The sequence below is a fragment of the Artemia franciscana genome, chromosome 1, assembly GCF_032884065.1.
Source record: "Artemia franciscana chromosome 1, ASM3288406v1, whole genome shotgun sequence".
Taxonomy (NCBI): domain Eukaryota; kingdom Metazoa; phylum Arthropoda; class Branchiopoda; order Anostraca; family Artemiidae; genus Artemia; species Artemia franciscana.
Genome location: NC_088863.1, coordinates 25,623,057 through 25,645,714, shown reverse-complemented (window position 1 = coordinate 25,645,714; position 22,658 = coordinate 25,623,057). Strand labels below are relative to the sequence as shown.

The window sequence follows — 22,658 nt, the reverse complement described above, 5'->3', positions numbered from 1 at the left end:
CTTATATATTTAAAATCAGCATTAAAACGCGATTCTTTTGATCTAGCTATTGGTATCAAAATTCCATTTTTTAGAGTTTCGGTTATATTGAGCCGGGTCGCTCCCTACTACAGCTCGTTACCACGAACTGTTTGATGGTCCGAGTACAGTAAATCTGTTAAGGCATTTGAACGCGGAGTTGCTCTAATTGGGGCTGAACAAAGTAGGCTATTTTTGTGTTCAACTGCAAAAAGGTTTTTATTACTTTGGGAGATTAATTACTTATTTTAGGGAACTTTATTATGAACCAAGGCTTGAAAGTGGGCAAGAGGGATGTGGTTTCTGAGTTTAAACTCCGTCTCTTTCCCGAAGTCATAAAAATTTATTTAAAATATGCCGCTTTTTGCTTTCATTTCAGTTGGAAAAGACGCAAAAAGCCGTTTCAAATCTCAAACCCTTATCAAAATTGTCTGATGGATAAGTTGGAAATGAGTCACATATCTTTCAGTTCTATTTCTTGTACCTCCTGTTCTGTTGCCTTACCTGAACATTTTCACCCATATGACTAATAGTATTTTAGAATTTATTGTGTTTTTTGAAAAGAAATATGACATCGTATTCTTTTATTTACATCAAGATATGAGAAGAGCAAAAAAGTCCTCCCAAAAAAGGCTAGTCGATGAATCAGACGAATGCAATCATCCAGTTGAGTGCCTTTTTTGGGTTTTTGCAATTTCTTTGAGAAGGTTACAATCCTACATTGCTTAAGACGAAACAAGGAGCAGCATATGCGCCAAGTGGATAATGAATCTTTGTGTTACACTCGTTTATGAGATGTTGACTAGATTGTGGCTATTTATCAAAACTGACAGTCACTAGATCACGCCCCATATTTGGGGCCCCATTCCTCTTATAAGTAAAACTCGTTAAAATCACATCGACACATTGCATGATTCTTTTCCTTCAGTTTAAGCTCTGTTTATTTCCTTGTCTCAAAGATCTTTGGATGTTTACCTTAGTTTGTAGCCGTTAACATAATATTTATCAGAATGAGGCTATCTTCATAATTATGAATATAATTAAGTTTAAAGCTATTTTATACGGTATTAATACGTTTAGTTTGTGGTTCTAAACTTATTTAAATCGTGCCTCCTTGACCTATTACGAGGTATTGGTGCCATCCTCCCTTCATACTGCATTATTGGCCGAATTGCTTAGTTACGGTAAAATTGTTCGAGAAATTAATACGAAGAAGATGACATGCCTATTTGAGTGCCGCTGGGATAGCAGCATTTCAGCTAGAAAAAATCTTCTAAACAAATGTATGGCAATCCTTAGAATTTACACTAATAACGTTCATTGCTGTGAAATTCCTGCCGCCATAGCAACAAGGCCATATCCAGGGGGTTTACCGGGTGTTAACCCCTCTCCCACCCCCCACCCCCCCCCCAAAAAAAAAAATAATCTGCCAGACTCGTAAAAATGTTTTCAGAAATGTATGTAAACACATTTTTGATGCATTTTCTGGATTTTTTTTTGTATTAAAAACAATGAAAAAATACTCCCCCCCCACAAACAAAAATCTTGGATACACCCTTGACTGGCAATACAAAAATCTATTTCTATGCTCCATCGCCTGTCTGAGGGATAGTCCTAACTTTTCAAGATTTAAAATACTTGCCCCTCACTGTACTCTTTCATCAAATCTGCACGTTCCATGCACTTCCTTTTGAAAATCACTCAATTCTTTCCACTGACTCAATATATGACCCACAGTCTCATTAAACTGTATTCCGCCAACTATTTCTTCCACAGATTTGTCGTCGAACTAAAAATGCTGTTCCTTGTAATACTATTATGTAATTCCTTGTGTTAGTAATATCTGTCCATAAAGTAAAATTCACAATTTTCTGTCCACACATGTTGAAACCCCCCTTTTTTAGATAGTGCATGGTAACATTCTTTTTTCACTAAAAATAGTTACTTTACTTATCTAGCTGACTTAATTGGCGTAAAGCTCCTGCTTGGTAACGTCGCCAGCATAGAGGGAATGAGATGTCGGTGCCGTTAATCGTCTCCAGAGTATTCTGTCCTCGGAAAGGGTAGGAGCTTCATCAGGGTCGATGTTCCTGACAATGAGTCGACCGTGGACGACGTCTACCCATCTTATGCGTAGTCTGACTCTGGGGTGTCTCCAGCCATTTGCAGTTGCATCGAAATCGAAGATGATTGGGTGGGCACTTGAGTTGGCAGGTGAAGTAGATGACCGTACCAACGCAGTGAGCAAGACTCTAGCTGCTGAGACAGAGGAGTCAATTTAAAAGATTGGATAATATTCCAATTCTGCACCCTGTTATACCATCTAACGCGTTCGATTTTGTGGAAGTGTTTCGTCCTGACATCTACCCTGATCATCTGCTTCTGAGTCATGAGTCAAGTCTCTGACGAGTATAGCATAGTGCTAGTTACCGAGACAGAGTAGATTTGTGCTTTCGTGAGGCAGGCTGATCTCGGCTGATTCGTTTATATGTATGTTTTATGACTTATTTTTATTAGAATTTTTTGGTACTTAATTGTGTCACTTGAAATTAGTAAATTAGTGAATCGATGACCTACGGGTTATAATTTATCAACCTCGACGCTGTAGACCACATTTATTTTGTACTACACGGCGGCATGAGGCAACATTGTTCCTAAAACAATAAAGAAACTTTAGGAATTGATCCCAAATTTAAAATTATATTAAATTCAATGCACATACATATCTCAAACCGCGTATAGAAGTCAACTTCAGAAACTATTTGACGGAAATAGGAGTCCAGGACCTTGCGAGAAGTTCTCAGCCATCACGTATAAAAGTATTGCTTCTGCCACATGTCGTTCCATTAATCCTATGAAGTCCATATAACCAATAAGCTGACAGTTATTTCAATATCCTGAATTTGAATGCTGAAACTTATGTTGATCTAGCCAAAATGATAGAACTATAGCCTCTAACAAAAATAATGACGTAGCGGTTAGCCAAAAAGATGGGGTTGAAACTGGCGCCTGTGTTGAGTGCACTTGCTAAAAAAAAAAAAGGAGAAGATATTAAGTGTAGGTATTAAAAGTACTTCAGTAGTTCTGCGGAATATGCTTCTGCATAAAAAAGGTACTGCTATGTACTCTCTTAACGATTATGAATGACAGCTACCCGCTAGTTACTATATGGTGATTAAACTCAGGTCAAATTTTAATTCTATGCCTTTTTTTTGTATGTATCATTTATAAATGCATTATCGCATTGTATTATAAGCATATATAAGCTTTAACTGTACATGTGGTGAAATATACTTAAAAAGCAATCTGTTTTCCCTTTGTAGTCCTCTAGTTCCCATTTTAGTTCCCTTTTCTTTTCCCTTTATTGTCCCCTAAATAGGAAAATACTATTAGTAAACTGCATATCATTATTTCTGTATGTATTTTTCTGTTTTCCACGATATTTTATTTTTTGTTTTGTTTCTTTTACTTTTAGTATGTTACTTCTTTAAAACTTATTCTTCTAAACTCTAGACGCTCCACGACTACTGGCGCCATCCGTTCAAGCAAACTTTGCCAACTTACGGAATGCGGCTGGTAATCCACTTGGTGCACCTTTGATTCTTTCTACTCGGTTGCCCGGAGTGCCAACGTCTGCTGCTGCCATGTTGAACGGCTCGGGACCACCTCCACTTATTTCACCAGAAGCAGCAGGACTCCTCTACGGATATGCAGATTACTCAAATTACGCCGCCGCCGCCGCGATGATGGCTGAATATCCGGCAACGGCGGGTGCCGATCACGCCGGTGGGTTTTTCGCACGGTAATTGTGTTAGTTATGAGAAGCGGGCACGTATCTTTTGTCCTTAGCTACGTCTAGAATTTCAGGGTGGAGACGCCCTTTTTAGAAAATTATAAAAACAGGGCTTTCTTTCTGGTTTGCTTAAGAGGTGAATATTTAAAACAACATCTATAAATACGTCATGGGTATACATTGGGTAGAAATTCTATACATGTTTGGAGTTAGACCTCAAAATACATTGTTTGTGCGAGACTACAGAATATGTTACATGAAATCTTATCTCGTAGTATAAGGCAAATTAGCCCTCTAGCCATCCCCTAAATCTAAGATCCAATAGACCCTCGCCACTAAAAATAAGACCGAGACAGAATTTTGTTCTTAAAAAAAAGATAGTAATGGCTATGTAGCACATAAGCTAAGTAAATTTTTTTGTTGGGGTGAAGGCAAAAAAAAAAGAAAAGCTTTTTATTTGATATTTTGAATAGAAAGCGTGAGAAAGTTTTAGGGCTTTGGAATGAGGGGCAGGGGCACAAAGACCCGCCCCCAAGCACGCGCATGGTGTAAGGACATCTCAATTAGCTGCACACTTCACGAAATAAGATTATATTTATCTGGTCTTGTCTTATTTCCACCAACATCAAAATGATTTCTCATTTTTTTGGCCTTTCATCTTTTGAATGTTTTCAGCGTGAATGACGATGATGCTCTTTATAATAGTGGTGTGCTCACCAATTCTGATTTCACATTTTATGTTCAATATCGCCTGAGCTAAATTTTAACTACAAAAAGTCTGTCTACCAATATTTTTTGGTGGAGGAGGGGGGCTGCAAAAGTAGGAAATTCTGATATGTAAATCACCTTTGAAGGACGAAGGTACTAAACAACCCAAATCAATGGACTTTTTCTGACCGTTGAATTAAAGATTTTAAAACATTTCAATTTTAGTTTTTTTTATTATTATTTTGACCATGAATGCTCATTAGCTAATCTAGTAATTCATTGCTAACAATCTCAGTTTAAAATTTGCATAAAATGCTGTGCAACCTGTTGTACTTAGGGAGAATAAGCGGTAAAAAATAGGAAAAGTAGTTTAGGATGACTTGATTCGCATAATAAACTTTGTCTGTGAAAATTGTAATTTTTGGGTGGGCGACCACTATTTTTCCGTTGGTTATGAAGCTGCTTTTCCAAAAATATATTATGTCGCCGTTTTTATTTTAATTTATAATTTTATTATTTTGATTTATTCTCATTCAAATTTATCATTATAACTCCTCAGGTACTTACGTAAGTATTTTTTGGGCAGCAGGAGCAAATTCGACAAAATAAGAAATTAACCTGCAATATATTTGAAAACCATTTTTAAATATGAAGGAAATCGTTTAAAAATGTGATATTTGAGGGTAGAACCTGTCCTGGAGCCCCCAGTTACTGCAGGAACGGGGAAGTGTAGAGGGATGTAGACCTTGGCCCCCACCCCAATATTTTTTGCCCCCCCTGTAGTTTTTGGAAGAAATATTTTGGGTATTTCTATTAGAAAAGGGCTTGTTTGACATTTTTATTGAAGACATTGAAAATAAGATTCATTGAAAATACATTTCATAAAATACTACCCCCCCCCCTCTTCTTTCATTTCCGTGGAGTGACGCCACTGGTGTGTTTGAATTTGGTCGAGTAACTAAAAACTATGGGCGGGATGATTGGTTTAGTTGGATGAATGTTTGAAAATCTTTTCGTTTTGTTAGCTTTGGCAATGTGCATTTTAAAATGGGTGGGATTTCAGATAGTTCTATTTTCAGATCGGTGTATAGATTCAAAGAGGTGGGATTGATCTTATTTTTAAATATTGTGGGTGTGGACGGATCTTTTAAAAATATACACCAGTTTTGGACGTGTAATTTCATTGTTAAATTGCATTAGACTTTCTTGGAGAATTCATTAATTAGTCCGTAGTCTAAATCGTTTTATTGTTTCATGTCTTGATGTTAAAAAGTTTTAGCTTCTTGCAGTTTGTGATGCAAGTTTCAAATTAGATATTCGGTTTATAATCCCAAGATAATCTGGGCTATCCCCTGATACCCATTCTTTAAGAGGATTAGCCTTTTCTGATGGGTTACATTAGTTGTTTCTGATGGGTTACTCTTTTTTTCTTTTTGTCAAGTAATTGTATTATCGGATGAGCAATCTTCTGATATCTGCAATGTATTAAGAGCATCGTTTACGTTATTGGGGTTTTGCAGCTTAATGTTACGAGACGTAGGGGAGTCGACGAAAAAAAGTGACTTTTCATTAAGCATGTTGTGTTTTTTTTTCTCTTTGATCCTCATTTATTGTCACTTTCCATTTGAACTCTGTTTTCTTTTTAGTTTTTAGGAATTTTGATATCATTCTGTTTCCTATTCGTTTATGGCGAGTTGAAAATGCGGGCCTAGTAACAGCCCTTGTCTTCTTGCTATTTATGCCAGTCTGTATAAAAAACGGGTAAAAGATGTGACACCAAGCTTTACGGCCAAATCAATGGTTCTTATCTCCATCTCTCGGCCCTTCAACCAGGAAGTGCTATGGGGGGGCTGGGGTCCAACCATCCTGTGCTTTCACATGCCCATCCTGTTCACCTTCCGTTATTTTCTCTAGATTCCCTTTTTGAGCTGAGTTAACTGTGGCTAAGATTACAGAGTTATGCTACTAACCTCCATCTCTTGGCCCTTCAACCAGGAAGTGCTATAGGGGGCTGGGGTCCAACCATCCTGTGCTTTCGCATGCCCCTCCTGTTCACCTTCCGTTGTTTTCTCTAGATTCCCTTTTTGAACTGAGTTAACTGTGGCTAAGATTACAGAGTTATGCTGCTAACCTCCATCTCTTGGCCCTTCAACCAGGAAGTGCTATGGAGGGGGCTGGGGTCCAACCATCCTCTGCTTTCACATGCCGCTCCTCTTCACCTTCCGTTGTTTTCTCTAGATTCCCTTTTTGAGCTGAGTTAACTGTGGCTAAGATTACAGAGTTATGCTACTAACCTCCATCTCTTAGCCCTTCAACCAGGAAGTGCTAGGGGGCTGGGGTCCAACCATCCTGTGCTTTCACATGCCCCTCCTCTTCACCTTCCGTTGTTTTCTCTAGATTCTCTTTTGGAGCTGAGTTAACTGTGGCTAAGATTACAGAGTTATGCTGCTAACCCCATAAAATAAGGAACAATCGGGCACACCGGACTCCACTAGAGCTCCTGTCCTCAAGGAGAGGTGATTGTAAGTCTAGCGAGCTAACCACTCGGCTAGGATGGGTTTTGCTAATCTGTATCTATTTTATAAATTCAAAAAAATGGTAAATTCCCCCCCTTCCCCATCCAATATTAAATAGTAGAGACCGCCCCGGAAAGAAATCCTAAATTCTTAACTCGTATCATATAAGAAAAAGTACGCAGAGTTGAATAATACCCATTCTGTCTGGCATGTCTTATGTCCTCCTATGATTCTATTTACTTTCCGTTTTGAATTGATAATCACAGCTACAACCTTATAATTGCTTCGTGTCAGTCCTTTGTATTGGTTATCATATAATTTTAAGGCAAAAACGATAAATGTTGTATATTTCGAAAGATTTGAATATTTAAATGAAGTATTTTTCCTATTGTTAGATTAACGGGTATTATTTTTATGATTAACTATACTGTTTGCAACAGGCAACCCTTGCTTGAGGGTTGCGTGAAAAAAGTAGAAAAGTAGCTGTTATTTAACATGTCATCTACAGTTGGTAATTGTTACAGTGTGTATTGACCATATATGGAAAACATAACATTAAAACACTTATTAATATCATTGATTTCTCCTTTTTTCATGGCCACATCGTATATTTTTGACGAAATTTCAGTATGTATTTTGACGTCGGGAATTGTTCAGTTTTTTTTTTCAGTATAAAGTACTGGACGTTAAAATCTAACGTAATTATTCCAGAATAACGTACCTAGCGTCGGCAATTTTCCCAATATTTTTCAGTGTAACGTACTGGATGTTATAACGTAGCGTAATTATTCCAGCATAATGTACGTTGAAGTCGGAAATTTCCAGTATTTTGCCAGTATAACGTAATGGATGTTATAACGTAACTTAATTATTTCAGCATAACAGTACCTGGCGTCTGAAAGTATTTTGTTTCCAACATTTTTGTTTCCAGTATTTTCGTTTCCAGTATTTTGTTCTTGCTTATACATCTGACACAAAATACTTTTGAAAAAGACATGTATGCCGAAATTTTTTCGTGGAGCAGGGATTAAGTTCGTCAAAATTTCTAAAAGAGTGATTTATATTAAGCCTAAAGGAGATAATGAGAATCTGTGTGGTATCTGCTTTAGAATGGCTCTCCTCCGTGCGTCGTTGCCTGATTGGTAATATAATTTTGTAATGAACCACAAAAAACTAACCATTATAAAACAAAACAAATGTTGAAGCAAAACAAATGAAATAAATTGAAAGGCTGAAATTAAGTATTCCAATTTTTAAATTTTATTAAAAAGAAAATTGTTAGTATTCTATTTTTACATAAACAGCCGCCAATTTTTTCTGTTATTTCTTTTCTGTAATGATGCGGTGATTATTTTATTTTTTTTTTTCGTTTGCCTCTTTTTCTATTTTTTTTCCTTACTTATTTTTTATCCATATAAGTGTTACGAAAATGAATTACCAATTAAGCATTACTCTTGTCTGTATAACTGTCAAAATATTATATCTTGTTGGTGTAATTTATACAAATATTTAATTTTGTTCCTGTTTTTAGGTAACTTCTTTTCCGGATTCGCCCTCGCATCAATAGGTTGAAAAAGTTTACCAACATTTTCTAAATTAGTCTGTGCTACGAATGTGTATATATATATATGTATATGTCTGTGTTAGCTATTGTGTTTTGTTATCCCGTCCGCGAATTATGTAATTGCTTATCCTTCAAGAAAGCAATGTAGACTATTTCTTTAATTATCGATCAATCTGTTAATTTTACCAGTTTATATGAAAACATCCAGCCCACATTAAAACACTCGGCAAAGAAGGTAAAATTTAGTAAGCATAAAGAAAAGAATAAAATATCCATGGCAGGAAATTCAGACTCAGGGTATCAAACCCACATTAAAACACTCGGCAAAGAAGGTAAAATCCAGTAAGCATTAAGAAAACAATAAAATATCCTTGGTAGGAAATTCAAACTCAGGGTATTAAACCTACATTAAAACACTCGGTAAAGAAGGTAAAATTCGTTTAGCATTAAGAAAAGAATAAAATATCTATGGCAGGAACTCAGGGTATTCTAGAAGATGATTTTAACCAATCATAATTAAATGTTGATTATTATCTGTGTTCCAAAACATTAGATGATAAAACAAATTAGCTTTTCCTTTGTATTATAAGTATATAAAATGTATCTACCGTTCGATTATTATGAGCGTTTATGGAGAAGTAATTGTATTTTTGAACAATCACTTGAAGTATCAATTTCTCTCTGGAAATGAATCAGGAGCCCATACCTTTAATTAATGCCTTTTCTAAATTAAAGAACATTCATATATAGTTAAAGAAAACAATGGTATTACTCATTAGCGCTCTCTTTAAAATAATTTGAGTATAACTGGTTAATTTGGGAAATTATAAATTTATAATTTATAAATTAATGCTTGTTTAATGTTTTGAAGGGCACTAACGGCCTTGCCCGTATACAGGGTAATTTGGAGTCAAAACATGGCCCCGAGGAATTCTCTTCATTGGCCCACACCCATTTCCGTTAAGAAAACTAGATTCATAAAATAAATTTCTGAATAAAGCAAATGGTGCATTGAATCCCCTCGAGGCTTATGGACTGTATCCCCCCCCTTATAATGGTCCTGGCTGTATACTTGACGCCACTAATCTATAATCGTCATTGGATTTAAGTGCTGAATTTTTGGATAAGGCATGTATTTAACATCACAATGTAGAACGGATTTGGGTTTGATTTAAGATGCTAATATAAATTATTTTTGTAAAGTTAGGCCTGCTGCTGTTTCCGACACCAGCGACTACGACTCCATAGTAGAGAGTGTTTATAAGTAGGCCAGAAGTCAAGTTATGCTACTAACGCTGTTTTTAAGTTGTGTGGGCTGGATGCCGTCTGCATAACAACGTTCAAATTTTATGATCCCCGGTTCAACTTAAGATTTCGCAGGAAGTATCCACGATACCTCTTTTCTATATATTTATTAGGAGGAATTCCAAAGTTATTTAATGGATATTAACCAACAGAATAATTTTTTAAGTTGTTCCAAACAGTGGAGTCATTTTACGAAAATTAGAGGGGGTGGGGCAAAATATATATTTCAAACTCTAGGAAGGCAGTTTTTTTTATATGAAAGTACAAAAAAAAGACATTTTTCGGTAAAAATACCTAAAGGAGAAGGTATTTATCAAACATACAAGGTGAAGGGAACCTAAATTCCAGGGTAGGCCCCCTCCCGACAGTTGACACCACTGGTCCAGTAAAATAGAGGAGAAGTATCGTGATATAACTTCAGTAACATAAGTTGAATAATTATCTGAAGGCATAGTTGTGTAGTGTGGGTTAATAGAAAAAAAAAACTCATTTGCTACCCTTTGCTTTGTTTAAAAGTTAAATAGTTCAGTTTTTCCTCTTGTTTGAATTTTAAAAGTTATTTTAGTTTAGTTTATCTGGCTTCAAACCAACCCAGTAAAATTGCCGAGCTGTCTGCTCGAAAATACTACTTGGAAAATTACTTTTGTGAAAGCGACCAACTTTTTTTTTCTTTTAGAAATCGACATGTAAATAATAAAGAAAAACCCGTGTAATTCTCTTGATTAATACGTCCTAAAAATTTACTGAAAACACAAAAAAATCTTTTTCTGAAATTTTGGTCTTATTCTGTTTTTAATTACTTTCAGAATATCCCCCCCCCCCCCCCTCCTGGTAGTTACCTTTTAATAAGTATATCTGCTCTTGAATATCATTTTGCTTAACGGTCATTCAGAAAAAAAAAGTGTTGGCCTCTTGAGTCTAGAAGAGAATATATAGAGTCAAAAAATAATGTTTGCCCTACAGTTTTTCAAGGGCTGGCTTCTAAAGTGTCGTCCTTTCTTTTTGTTTGATTTTTCTTAGAAAGTGACAATTCAGCTTTCACAAAAAAATTTAATGAATCAAAGTTCATTTACGATTTCCTGAAATGGATCTATCCTGTTGTGAATCACCAGGAAAAGTGAGGGTTTTTCAGACTAGAAAAACTTGAAATTGTTAATTGTACCCGAAATTTCCAAGGAAAAATGGCTGGAAAATGGATTTAATAGCAGATCTATGTCTTTTAAAACTTTGTCGGCTTTTATTTAATCAAGAGGTTTCCGAAGATGTTACAGTAACTAGAGAATGAATTCCAATCCGAAATTGGCATTACTGATATAGCTCTTTAGGCCCTAGTTATCCCCGAAAATAATTAAGTTATCTCCAAATTTATGACCGAACTTTGTCTTTTCCCCCTCAAAACAATACTTTTCCAAGTGTATTATTGAGCAGTTTTTTACATAGTGTTTTTTCTAATTTTTGTCTTCGCATTTCATGCGAAGGATTATTATATCGTCAGACATAGAAAAGTTTTGTTTATTTTTTTTTTTTTTTTATTTGCGAAATCATTTTTAGATAAATAGGAAAGATCTCAGAGCAGTATTAAGTAGAATGTGACGGGGTAGTTTCGAATTAAGAGTTGGTAATAAGATTCTATTATCACATCATTCCTATTTTTCATGGAGTAATAACTAACAATTAATGAAAAAATAACTTTAATATTTAACACAGAAGTTCTCAACCAGGGTGTTGTCTTGAATTCATAAGTTCCGAAATAATGTTTAGCATACCAACGTTGTTCACTTTTTTCTAGAAAAAAAAAATCGTTGATTTGTTAAGAAGTAAAATTTGATGTACTATGTAGTTTCCATTAAGACGAGAATGACACTCAAGCCTTTATTGGGGTTTTTAAGAAAAGCAGAAAGAGTGTATAGAGCATAGCCGTATCCATGGGGGGGTTACTTGGTCTGACCCCTTCCAAAAAATTTTTGTCTGAGTCGTTAAACAGTAGCAAAATACATATAAACAAAGTTTTGTTGCTTTTGTGGAGACCCCACGATTAAACTTTAAAGGTAAAAAAAAGTTCCCAACCCATGGAAACCCAAAACCTATACTCTTAAGGAATAATGTTCTTAGGTTTTTCCCCGTGGTTTTGCAGAAATAAATTGAAAAAAAATTCAGTTTATAAGTTAGAGCTAGTAAATGAGGATTGTCATTTCCCCAAAAACTGACGGGATGGAGGGGGGGGTCAAATTTACATGATAAGGCTTGAAAATGGACAGTTTCTTGTTACTATAATTTTTAGTCGCTTAAAGAGAGCTTAGTGTTCCAAATATCGTCGATGTTAAACAACAGATTTTCTACAACAATTCTGTGTTGTTTTTTTTTATTAACAAAATATAACAAGATATTATTCAAAAATCTTGAAGATTGACTGCGTTATTTAAAGACCATTATCTCTTTGAATAAGAGCTCAATAAATCATATAAGAGCTTTTTAGCTCTTTTTTGGGTCTCGTGACACAAAATACAGATATAAGGTAATATTTAATGAAAAATCAAAAATGCAGCCTTTATGCTATGACCTCTATGAAAAATGGTTGAGAATTGCTGAACTAACTTATGACACATAGTTTCAATATTTGCAGTCAGGTCAACCCCATGCCTTTTCTTTAAAGTGTTGTCGAAATGCTGGTTGTCAAATTTTACTCGTATGTCGAAAAAATGTATCAATCAAATTAATTGAATTTCTGTAAGTGTAAATAGTCACTGTGAAGATACAACTTATTAGTAAAAATAAATTTGGTCAATTTTATGTATTTGACCTAGTGAAAGTATTTTGAGGATGATCATTTAATATTTGGTCATGGTCATTTCAACTAGGGTATCAACTCTTGTATTTTTACAGTATTCGTCTTTATACTAGGAACAAACGAGTATCTTAGACGTTTTACGAAAAAAAACTTGACTTAAAGAAAACGTTTATTGAGAATCTTAATATCTTAAAATATTCGTTTCGACTTTTTTAAATTTTGTGTTCTGATTCGGTGTCATTCTCGATTTGGCAATGAACTTGATTGAGTCAAGTGAAAAAGTGTTTAGGAAGAATTAAACATTTTCGTGGTAAACGAGTATCTTAGACGTTTTACGAAAAAAAACTTGACTAAAAGAAACTGTTTGTTGAGAATCTTTATATCTTAAAAAATTCGGTTTGACTTTTTAAATTTTATGGTCTGATTCGGTATTATTCTCGATTTGGCAATGAACTTGATTGAGTCAAGTTAAAAGTGTTTAGGAAGAATTAAACATTTTCCTGGTAAAGTTAAATTCGCAATAAAATTTAGCTAATGCCAAGATTTGTCTGGGGCCAGACCTATTCATTAAAAGATTTAGTTAAATTCAAGCTAAATTCCAGCACAAAACTTCCATTTATCCTAACTTTTTTGGAACTAAGCCCAACCAATCAGAGAGCTTCATTATCAATCCTTAGCTGTATAGAATCACGACAAGTGCATTGAAATTTAACTGTATGGTGAACATTTGTATGTTAACTAGCCTTGACTAGCCAAATAGATGAATCTTATGGACGGGTCTAACAAGGGTCGTATCCAGGGGTAGGAGTATCCTGTATCGCCCCCTCCCCGAAATTTATGTCTGACTTGTCCAAAAGTAACAAAAATGCACGCAATTTTTGTGTTATGTTTTTAATGTCTTTGTACCCCCCCCCCCTCACCGAACAAAAAATTCTGAATACGTCACTGGGTCTAACTTTATTCAAAATCTGGCTTTAGCCAAATTTCGGTTTCTGGTAACTTTCAGCGCTAGCTAAATGTCAAGGAGAATAAGATTTAAATCAATGTCAATCATAATTATTCTGTAGAACATTATAAGGGTTGCCAGTTTTTATCCCGTAAGACGTGAAAGATAGTATACTTCTGTTGATAGACTTTTTTATGAAAGTAGTTTTTTTCTATTGCTGAGCTCTGAGCTCAACTTTGAAGAGTCACGTTTACTTATTGAAATACTGTTAAATCTCGTGAATAGGTCGAATTTAATCTGGAGGATTTTCTTGTTTATATGCTTTGGTTGAAGATTTTATTACTAATAATTGAATTTCTTGCTACTGAAGGGTCAACAGCTGGAAAACAAATGGTCAAACGTCTAACCCAGGTTCGGGAGGCCCTCCCCTATCAGAGGCCGGGAACTTCCTTATGAGCTCTGACCTAACATTTGTCAACACTTCTTTCTATTCTTAAACTAAAAGGTCAGTTTAACTCCTGTCTTCTAACTCTGACTTCCTATCTATTCTCTTTTTCTTCTTTTTTTCTTCCATTGTAGAAATTTTGGACTTCATAAATTAGGGGTTCATGGTTTTTTTTTTCGGACTGCCAATAACCGAACTGTGTCCAGTTATGTTTCAATGGGTAAAAATGTTCAGGTAGAAACGAACAGAAAACAAATGTTAGTGCTAATTTATTATTCAGTCCATTTGCTAGACTGTTTTTGGTACAATGTTTTGCTTTAACAATTTAAGATATTGGAAATCAATCTGCCGAATCGTTATTTAAATATATAAGTTTTTTTAAATAAGGAGTACTGATTTAATCGGGACATGACTATTCCCAAGAGATTAAGCACGCACAGTATTAAAAAAAGTACCCTACTTCTGCAGGATCAATTTCATTTATTAAAGAAAAAATAAATTCTCATATAGCGCATATCTTCGTTGAAAAATATTTTATAAGAGTAAAAACTTTTCTAAGATGACTTCAACGAATTACTGCAAAACGATAGAAATGAACCTGTTTTCTTTTTTCAGTGAAGGTACCTCCCCCTCAAAATAAGTTTTTCTTTGAAAACTGGGGAATCAGGGGAGTGGATTATTTTTATCTTTTTGATATTTTTGTTATTTATACTATGCTGAACTTTTTGTTTTTTGATTCAAAACAGTCATTGATTCAATTCAATCAATGAATTATTTAATTTCATTCCAGAAATAGCCTTTTATGAGAGCCTTTCAAAGATTGCGTAACTGCTAGTTTTCTTAAAAATTTTGCTGGGAGTAAAATTAAATCTATCGTTATATTAAACAAACAAAAACTTGTTTCTTTCGGGCACTTCATATCCCTCCTCTGATCCAAGGTTTTTATCTGGCTCTTCTAAAATTCTTCTTTACTGAATGTAACTTCTTCCTTCCTAGTAGTCACGTATTAACCTTCATCTTTAATTATTAATTTTTTGTTGGATTAAAGAAAAATCTCTAACTATAGTTAAAGAATGGCTAACATTTAATAAACATTTATTTAACCGTGTAACGTAATTTATACCTTTGTTTCTTTTTCTCTTTTTTTGATTATGCTTTTTACGGTGCTTTAAGAATTTCAACAGCTTTATATTTAACCTCAAATTTTTTCTATTCTCCCAATGTGTATTTTATTAGTTTTTTTTCTTTTTTTTATCGGATTTTAAGTTTATTTCTTTGTTCGGACCTTTTTTAAAAATGATATTTTAATTTTTGTTGTTGTTTTTTTTTGCTCTAGGTGTAGGTTTTATGAGTCTCATTCTTTTGAAAATGAGCATGGATGTTAGTGTTTATGCAAAATAAATGTTTTTTTTTCTGAAGTCATTATATTTGCGTTTTGAGTTTTATTGTAAATTGATTTTGTTGAAGTTAAATAAATTTTTGCTCAGAAGATACTCTAACGATTATTCTACCCTATTAAAAACGACAATTAGAATAAATTTACATGATAATGAAGGAACCATTAGAATAGCTAATTATGCAGTTTTGATTTGCTTTGTGTGATTTCGAAGAATTTTGTGTGTTTGAGCTGTAACTAAGTTTTAATTAAGCGTAGAAAGTAGAAATCATCTTCTTGTCCATCTTTTGCTAACACTCACCTTATTGTTTATCTGGGCCAATATTTCAAAGGTGAAGCTAACTGAAATTTTTGAATGGAATGAAGTAAAATGAATGAGTATTGTTGGCTAGATCCGTGTCAATATTTCAAAGGAGAATCTAAACGAAATGATTGAAAAAAAAAGAAATCGAGAAAGAAATAAAAAAAAAATTGTGGAAATTAAGAATTTTATCGACAAGGGTGCCGACGTCTGGTTGGTAAATGTTTATCTGCTTCATTGATATTTCGAAAATTTTGAAAATCAGAAGAGAGAGAGAAAAAAAGGTAAACCGTAAAAATCATGCAGTTAGTTGATGATGTTTCGGAAAAAAAAAACGAACAAAAGAAGCAGGAACATTTCAGCTATAAGAAACAGAAATTTAATACCTGCAACGAGGGACACTTATTTATTTTCGAATTTTTTTGTTTATAATTATTATAATTCAATATCATAGTTATAGTATTATAATTATGATGTTATAATTGAACAATTCGATATTATAATTCAATATTGAGGCATTAATATCTTTGATAAAATACAGAGGGGAAGAAGTTTTAAAAAAGATACCCTCTAGTTTATTGATTACCATTTGTTGTATAGTATATTTCTAGATAGTGTATACTTGCTGTACTAATAGGTGTTGTTATTTTGCTTGACCCTAATGCTTAATAATATTGATAATTAAATACTCATCATTCAAAATATCCTTGTAAATTTTTTAAAACTTTATGCTCAGATTAAAAAATAAATATACCACTAACAGTTCAAACCCAGATTTGCAAAAAAATAAATAAAAAAAAGTGTTTTGTACCTTAAGATTCATAACTAAATAAGATGGCTATGGTGTATAGCTAATAAGATTTATCCTGACATAGAGTATAAAATGATAATTTTTTAAAAGTAAAAAAAAAATTAAACAGTGGTATTTTGTTTCTTTTTAGTGAAAATATCAAGGGTAGGGTGATATTTCGTTAGTCCAGACGCGTTTCTTTTGGCTACCCAATTTAATAATGGATTTAAACTTAACTAAACCCAATATACTTAGGAGAATGTATTTATGAAATTATATTCATTGAAAATTTACCCCTCCCCCCTCTCGTTCACACACAGCTCGATTTGTGTCAAATTGTGTGGCTCCCATGTGTGTTATAAAGCCTTTCTATATACATATTGCACGTTCATTATTAACTTTCCAAAAAGTCAAGCTTTAAGTATAGGCTGAAAAGTAATAGTGGTAAGAACCATAATTTCAGTAAAACTCTTATTATTTATTGTACTTCCTGTATGTCTTGGAAAGTTAGAGAAAAACTGATGTTGCATCTGGACTAACGAATGAATAAAATTTTTTAACTTTGACTGCTTCTGATGTTTTTTCTTTTTCTTTGCCTTTTACTGGAAAATAAGTACTAACCTGCGTTTTCCCTTCTTTTTCATACCTTGCTGACTACTCAAAATAGCTTGATGGTAGAGTCGACACTAACAAAACCACATCTGCCAAGGGGGAAGCCGACCAATAACAGCACGACTCTGGAGTCACGTGACTAACACACGACTGCAGTGGTGGTATGTTTGTTGTGGACGCTTCTTCAGCTTAACAATAACCTCTTTATTTATCTGTGACTTAGTGTGACAATCAAGTGCCAAATTATTATTATATATTTTTTATATAGCGATTATTCGAGTTAGCTTTGGCTTCCAATCTGGTGATTATCTTTTTTGCTATGATTTACGTTGAAATGTTAAATTGATAGTTAGAAGGTTCAATATTGAAGTGAATCAAGCCCAGGAAAATGAAAAGCTCTTGAGATGTAGCCTTCAGTTGATAACTGACTAGAATCGCTTGTTTTAAATTATAGTTTTGTCCAAAGTACCTACGCAGAAATGTTTCCTAGGTGCACACCAACCCCTCCCCCCTCATTTGAAACTAGTGAATTATATAAAATTACATGGAAAATTATAACATTTACTGATATAGTGGGGATGGGGCTATTCTTCGGAATATAATCTTCTTCCTCCTTTTTTCAGACAAATTTGCGATGAGATCTGTAATACACCTCCGGCAAAATCTGAGACCATTAAATAAACCAAGTCAATTCTATTTGATTCTCTGCGGGTCTTAGAGGGTAATAAGCCTTTAATTAAAGAAACCTCCGTAATATGATATCTTAGTGTGTAAATTAGAACTTAGTCGATGATTCCGACAAAATAAATGGAATTTCAGTTATAGAGGACATTATCATATGGTCGCATATTTGATTGCTCTGCTTGGGAATTGACGATTGAGGGTTCGATCCCGTTGCGGTAAGGTTGAGTGACAGGTTTACTATTTGTCCCTGCCCACCAACTGAGATGTCAATTGGACACCCTATGCGCCAACAATGTCACCCCATGTGCCAACAATGGCTCTGGTGGATCTTTTTTCCTTTTTCGTAGTAGGCATTGTCACTAGGCTAATAGAAAAATATGGACTTGGTTCACTTTAACAAAAAAAAAAAATTCATTTTATGGACGCGTATATTGAATCAAATTTATGATCTTAGTTTTGGAGGAACTTATTATGATAATGATAGGAGGACAATAGCATATTTTAAGAGCCATTAAGTGATAATGAAAAAATCTTGGACATTTTTGTGCAAATAAGAATCGCCATGTTGACAAGAAAAGCGAGCCAAATCTTCAGAGGACACGTTAGTCGGCAGCTTGTTACAAAAATAGATTGAATCTTGAATCAATGTTAGATCTGATCTTGTTTCTTTTTGTGTCTTATTATTTAGGTGACGGTTTTTCTTGCTATTGCAGTTTTTATAATTGTTGAATCACCAGTGATTTGTTTGGTCATGCTACTTAATTTGTGTACTTAGAAGTGCCAAATTGCTTTACAGCAATATTTGTTGTTGTTGTTTTTTTTTTCATTTTTAAGGATGTGTTTTTTTTTTTTTTTTTTTTTTTTTTGTCTCCTTACCTTTTGTTAACAGTTGACATCACTTGGGTAATCCAATTTCTCTGGCTTGATATTTGGCATGGCATTATATTTGTGTGCAGTTCCAGGCAATTGGACTTAGCAGAGGATTGAAACTAAAACTGGTCCTGTATCTTAAAATTTATCAAGAAACACAAAAAAACTGGGTGTAAAGATGAGATTTGTGTCGAAAAGTAAATAACGGAAAAAGTGATGCTATTAAAATACGACCTAAAATAATAATACTTTGGGATTCTTTGTTAGAAGGTTTGGCAGTAATTCCAAAAATTTGACCAGTAGCACCAAATTACAAAATAAAGGGCTAGGGGCAGATACATTGTTTAAAACCTGGGGAGGGGGAAACTAAGAGGGAGGCAAATGACCCCTTCCTTCCACGGTTGACACCATTCAGTGTGATCTGGTAACATAACATCTCTCTGATTTACATTAAAACAGATGTAAAGAATTTATATAGCACAAGAGCACATAATCATTATATCTTGCTTACAAAAATCGTATTCAAGATATGAGACTAACTAAACTTGTACAAAAAACTTGCGAACTACGAATTCTAAAAAAATTTCGCATAGAGAGCTATATCAAAGATTTGTGTTAGTCTAACTTAATTAACTTCTGAATCCTAATTCAAATCCAGTGTTTTTACAGTATGGGACATCTTTCTTCTAACTAATTTCTTTATTTAACAACAGAGTAAGGGGATTATTGGCTTTGATTTTCTCATTTATACTATTTTCTGTGCTGTTTCAACGGTTATATTAATATAAATTGGTCTTCGTTAGTATATATAAAAAAAAAAAAACGTCAAGAAGTTAAGATTATTAAAAGCGTTATATCGATGTTATCATTATTATTTTTTTTGGCACATTTTAGTTCTGTATATGTTAACTTGAACGTGTACACTGAATCTCTATACAGATCTGAGTTTTACTTTGAAGACTTCAATCCAACTTTGGAGACGAATCTCATTTTCTAAAGTACAAAACGATGAAATTCAATAACCTTTCTATAAGAATCGACCCAATTAAAAGCACGGGGAAGTTAGTGTTTAATGAATTCTAATTTTCTTCATATTTTTCTCTTGAGTTTAGTAGCGTCAAAGACCTTATATCAAGCAGACTACAAATATTAGTAGAATTTCTCGTAGAAAGAACATAAAAATCAACAGAACCCAAGAAGTGAGACTTGCTATTTGGTTAAATTTTTCCGTCGCAATCGTATGCATCCTGGTACTGGCGATAAGGTCTTATCCAAGGGGTCACTGGGCGTGACCCCACTCCCCCGGAATTTTTGTCTGACCCGTAAAAAAAGTAGCAAAAATGCATAGAAACTTGCTTTTTGTGTTTTGTAAAGTTTTTTTTTGTTACCACCACCATCCCCGAACAAAAATCCTGGATATACCCTTGGTCAGGGCATAAGGTGTGTTCTTCCCTTACAGAAGAGACGCTTAATATAGGGTTACTTGATGTATTATAAAGTATTGTGTAGCGTAAAGTATAACCAGTTTAATACCTTTTTGAACAAGACAAATCGCCTTTTGCTGCTTTGGCCATTAAACTTAAAGGTACAAATAAGGTTATGTTTCTCTCTGATAGATATGCAGGATAACCTTGGCTTTTCATAACCAAAACTGATTATATACGAAATTACAGTTTAAAGTAAATGTTTTTTTGATGAAATGCATATTTATGATTATTCCTTCAAATCATGACAAGTTTTAAGGAAGGTATGCCAAGCACGGTCTTTAGGCTTCACTGATTAACCAATCAGAGGCATTAATCGCAGCTTGTACATTTAATTCAGGACTAGGAAAAATGATGACAATGTGGTTTGATACTTGGAGAGTTGAAGCAAAATATTGAATCTGAATTAAAATATAATTCAAGGCCATAATAGAAACCGATCTATTTACTAAATGACTGCATATTGTCAAGCCCAAAATTAAGTGTCACGCTGGATTATCACACTCCAGCTTCAAAGAGCTTTCTTGAGGAGGGGGGTTATCTTCTGGTTTGATTTGGAGTATTTAGCCCTTTAGGAAATGAGGGAGAACCCTCCATAATTGGGAGAAAAAAAGATGAGGTATCTCTAACTCAGACTACCTGAAATAACTTTACGAATTGATCCCCAATATTTAGTAATACAGTATATTTGTTGTTAATTTAGTAACACAATGTACTTTTCATGACTGCCTGTTCTGCTAGACACTGATCCTGTTTTATGCATTTTCGTTTTTTAAGATTAATGACTAGTTAACTGACTAGCATAGTCAGCTGAACTTTCCATCCAATATTCACGACTAACAGAAAGCCGCCAGTCGACATTCATGAGAAGCCAAGAATTGGCTACCACCAAGAGGCGGATTTAAAAATGATATTCAAATTACGACACTAATGACTTAAAAGCAGTCTACAAATTCTCCGCTTTCTTTATTTTGTAAATCCTAAATGGAACCCAACAATCCCAGTGAAGGGAGATGTAGTGATTAGGCCAGTGGAAGCCTGCTGGAATGTCACTTCCACGCAATGGAAACACTTTTACTGGTTGTGAATCACCCCTTTCAAGTAATTGAAAGAAGCTGTTCTCACGAAAAGTTTAAAAATCTTGTTTTAGCTCTTGCAAAATTTAAGGTGTGAGATATACAATTTTGTTTCGGGTACGACAATTCCGTCTTATTATCTGTAGCCAAAAAAAGAAAGGAAAAAAGGAAACATTTTCGCCCTATTTTGCTTTCCTTGTAAGCCTTTTCAGTTGAAATGTAATGCCATAACAGATTTAACCGCTGGAAATAATCAAAAAAGATCCTGAATCTTTCATACTAATAATCTTTCAGTGGTTGGTGCCACTTTTTCTAAGCCATTTCTGTTGAGTAAGCCCACATCACTCGAATTGTTCATTCATTTAACTGTAGTGTGAAATGCTTTCTGCTAAGCATCTTATCATTGGACGAAGTTGTCGTTTTTATCAAGTTTTAATTCTATATAGGAATTGTTCTTGCTTTTGTTTCAATAAATGTGATATAAAAATTGGTTATACATTTATTTAGCAACATATTATAGGAAATGCGAAGATAAAAAATACAAAGTTTGCAATGCTTCTCAATAAAACTGTCCAATGAACACAAGCACATCCACCTATAAAAGAAGAACATTCGTTAGATTGCACTTTTTGACAACCTAAAAACCTAAACTTTATATTGAAAACAACCGAAACTTAATACTATAAAAAAGGAATCATCAACATTACACATCCGTACCTATTTATCTTCCTGTTACCATTTTACTATATGGTAATGCTAGCTTAAGATACCAATATCTTATCAATATTACCAAACACAATATGGTAGTGTTACCATACTATATGTTACCTCAAATGTGTAAAAATAAAGGTCGGATTTGAGAAGAGTTTAACGTGCTTGAATTGAATTTTATCTTATTGAATACCTTTTTATTTACAAATTTCAGCGTTCAATCAAACATTACATAGAATTGGTTTCAAATAATTAAAATCATGCTTTCTGGTATTCAGTGCATTGAATGGGTGGAACAATTTTGGGAAAATAGTCTCAGAAAGGAAAAGTAGAAACGCAGCTAAGAATATTGGTGAAAAACTTTAAACTCGGTAGAAGAAGGAGGGGGTTAAGAGGTTTCTGAGTTGTACACCTAATAACAACTTGCATTCCAGCTAATATAAGCATTAACCAGTGTTGACTGAGCTTTGTGTGTCCTTCCATTAATGTTGCGTACGATTTCTAACATTAAATTATGAAAAATTTTTCGGGTCTCATTTTTTAGGGATTGAAATTTTCAAAGAAAATCCTAGACTTTTTAAAGTTTTTGTATTAATGGTGATACTGTGGCTATTGGTTGTTAGAGATAGAGGTGGAAGTGGTCTCGGCTTG

The 22,658-nt window shown here is 34.1% G+C and overlaps 2 protein-coding genes across 11 annotated transcripts in view; one reads left to right on the top strand and one right to left on the bottom strand.

Annotated features, from left to right (window-relative positions):
• LOC136027419 (protein held out wings-like) overlaps positions 1-21,786 on the top strand; it is a 137,286-nt gene extending 115,500 nt beyond the window's left edge. Inside the window, exons 6-8 of one of the 6 annotated variants that reach the window (XM_065704698.1) lie at positions 3,532-3,804; positions 14,009-14,143; positions 17,238-21,786. In XM_065704698.1, coding sequence (XP_065560770.1) covers positions 3,532-3,804; positions 14,009-14,094 — 359 coding nt within the window. In that variant the 3' untranslated portion in view covers positions 14,095-14,143; positions 17,238-21,786. Of the gene's footprint in view, positions 1-3,531; positions 3,821-8,566; positions 15,577-17,237 lie in introns of those variants that run through there. The other 5 variants (XM_065704680.1, XM_065704688.1, XM_065704706.1 and 2 more) reach the window with 5 other exon arrangements.
• LOC136027443 (PEST proteolytic signal-containing nuclear protein-like) overlaps positions 21,778-22,658 on the bottom strand; it is a 31,186-nt gene continuing 30,305 nt past the window's right edge. For all 5 annotated transcript variants that reach the window (XM_065704750.1, XM_065704741.1, XM_065704734.1 and 2 more), the window contains exon 4: positions 21,778-21,891. The gene's annotated coding sequence lies outside the window, so the exon portion shown is untranslated. The remainder of the gene's footprint in view (positions 21,892-22,658) is intronic.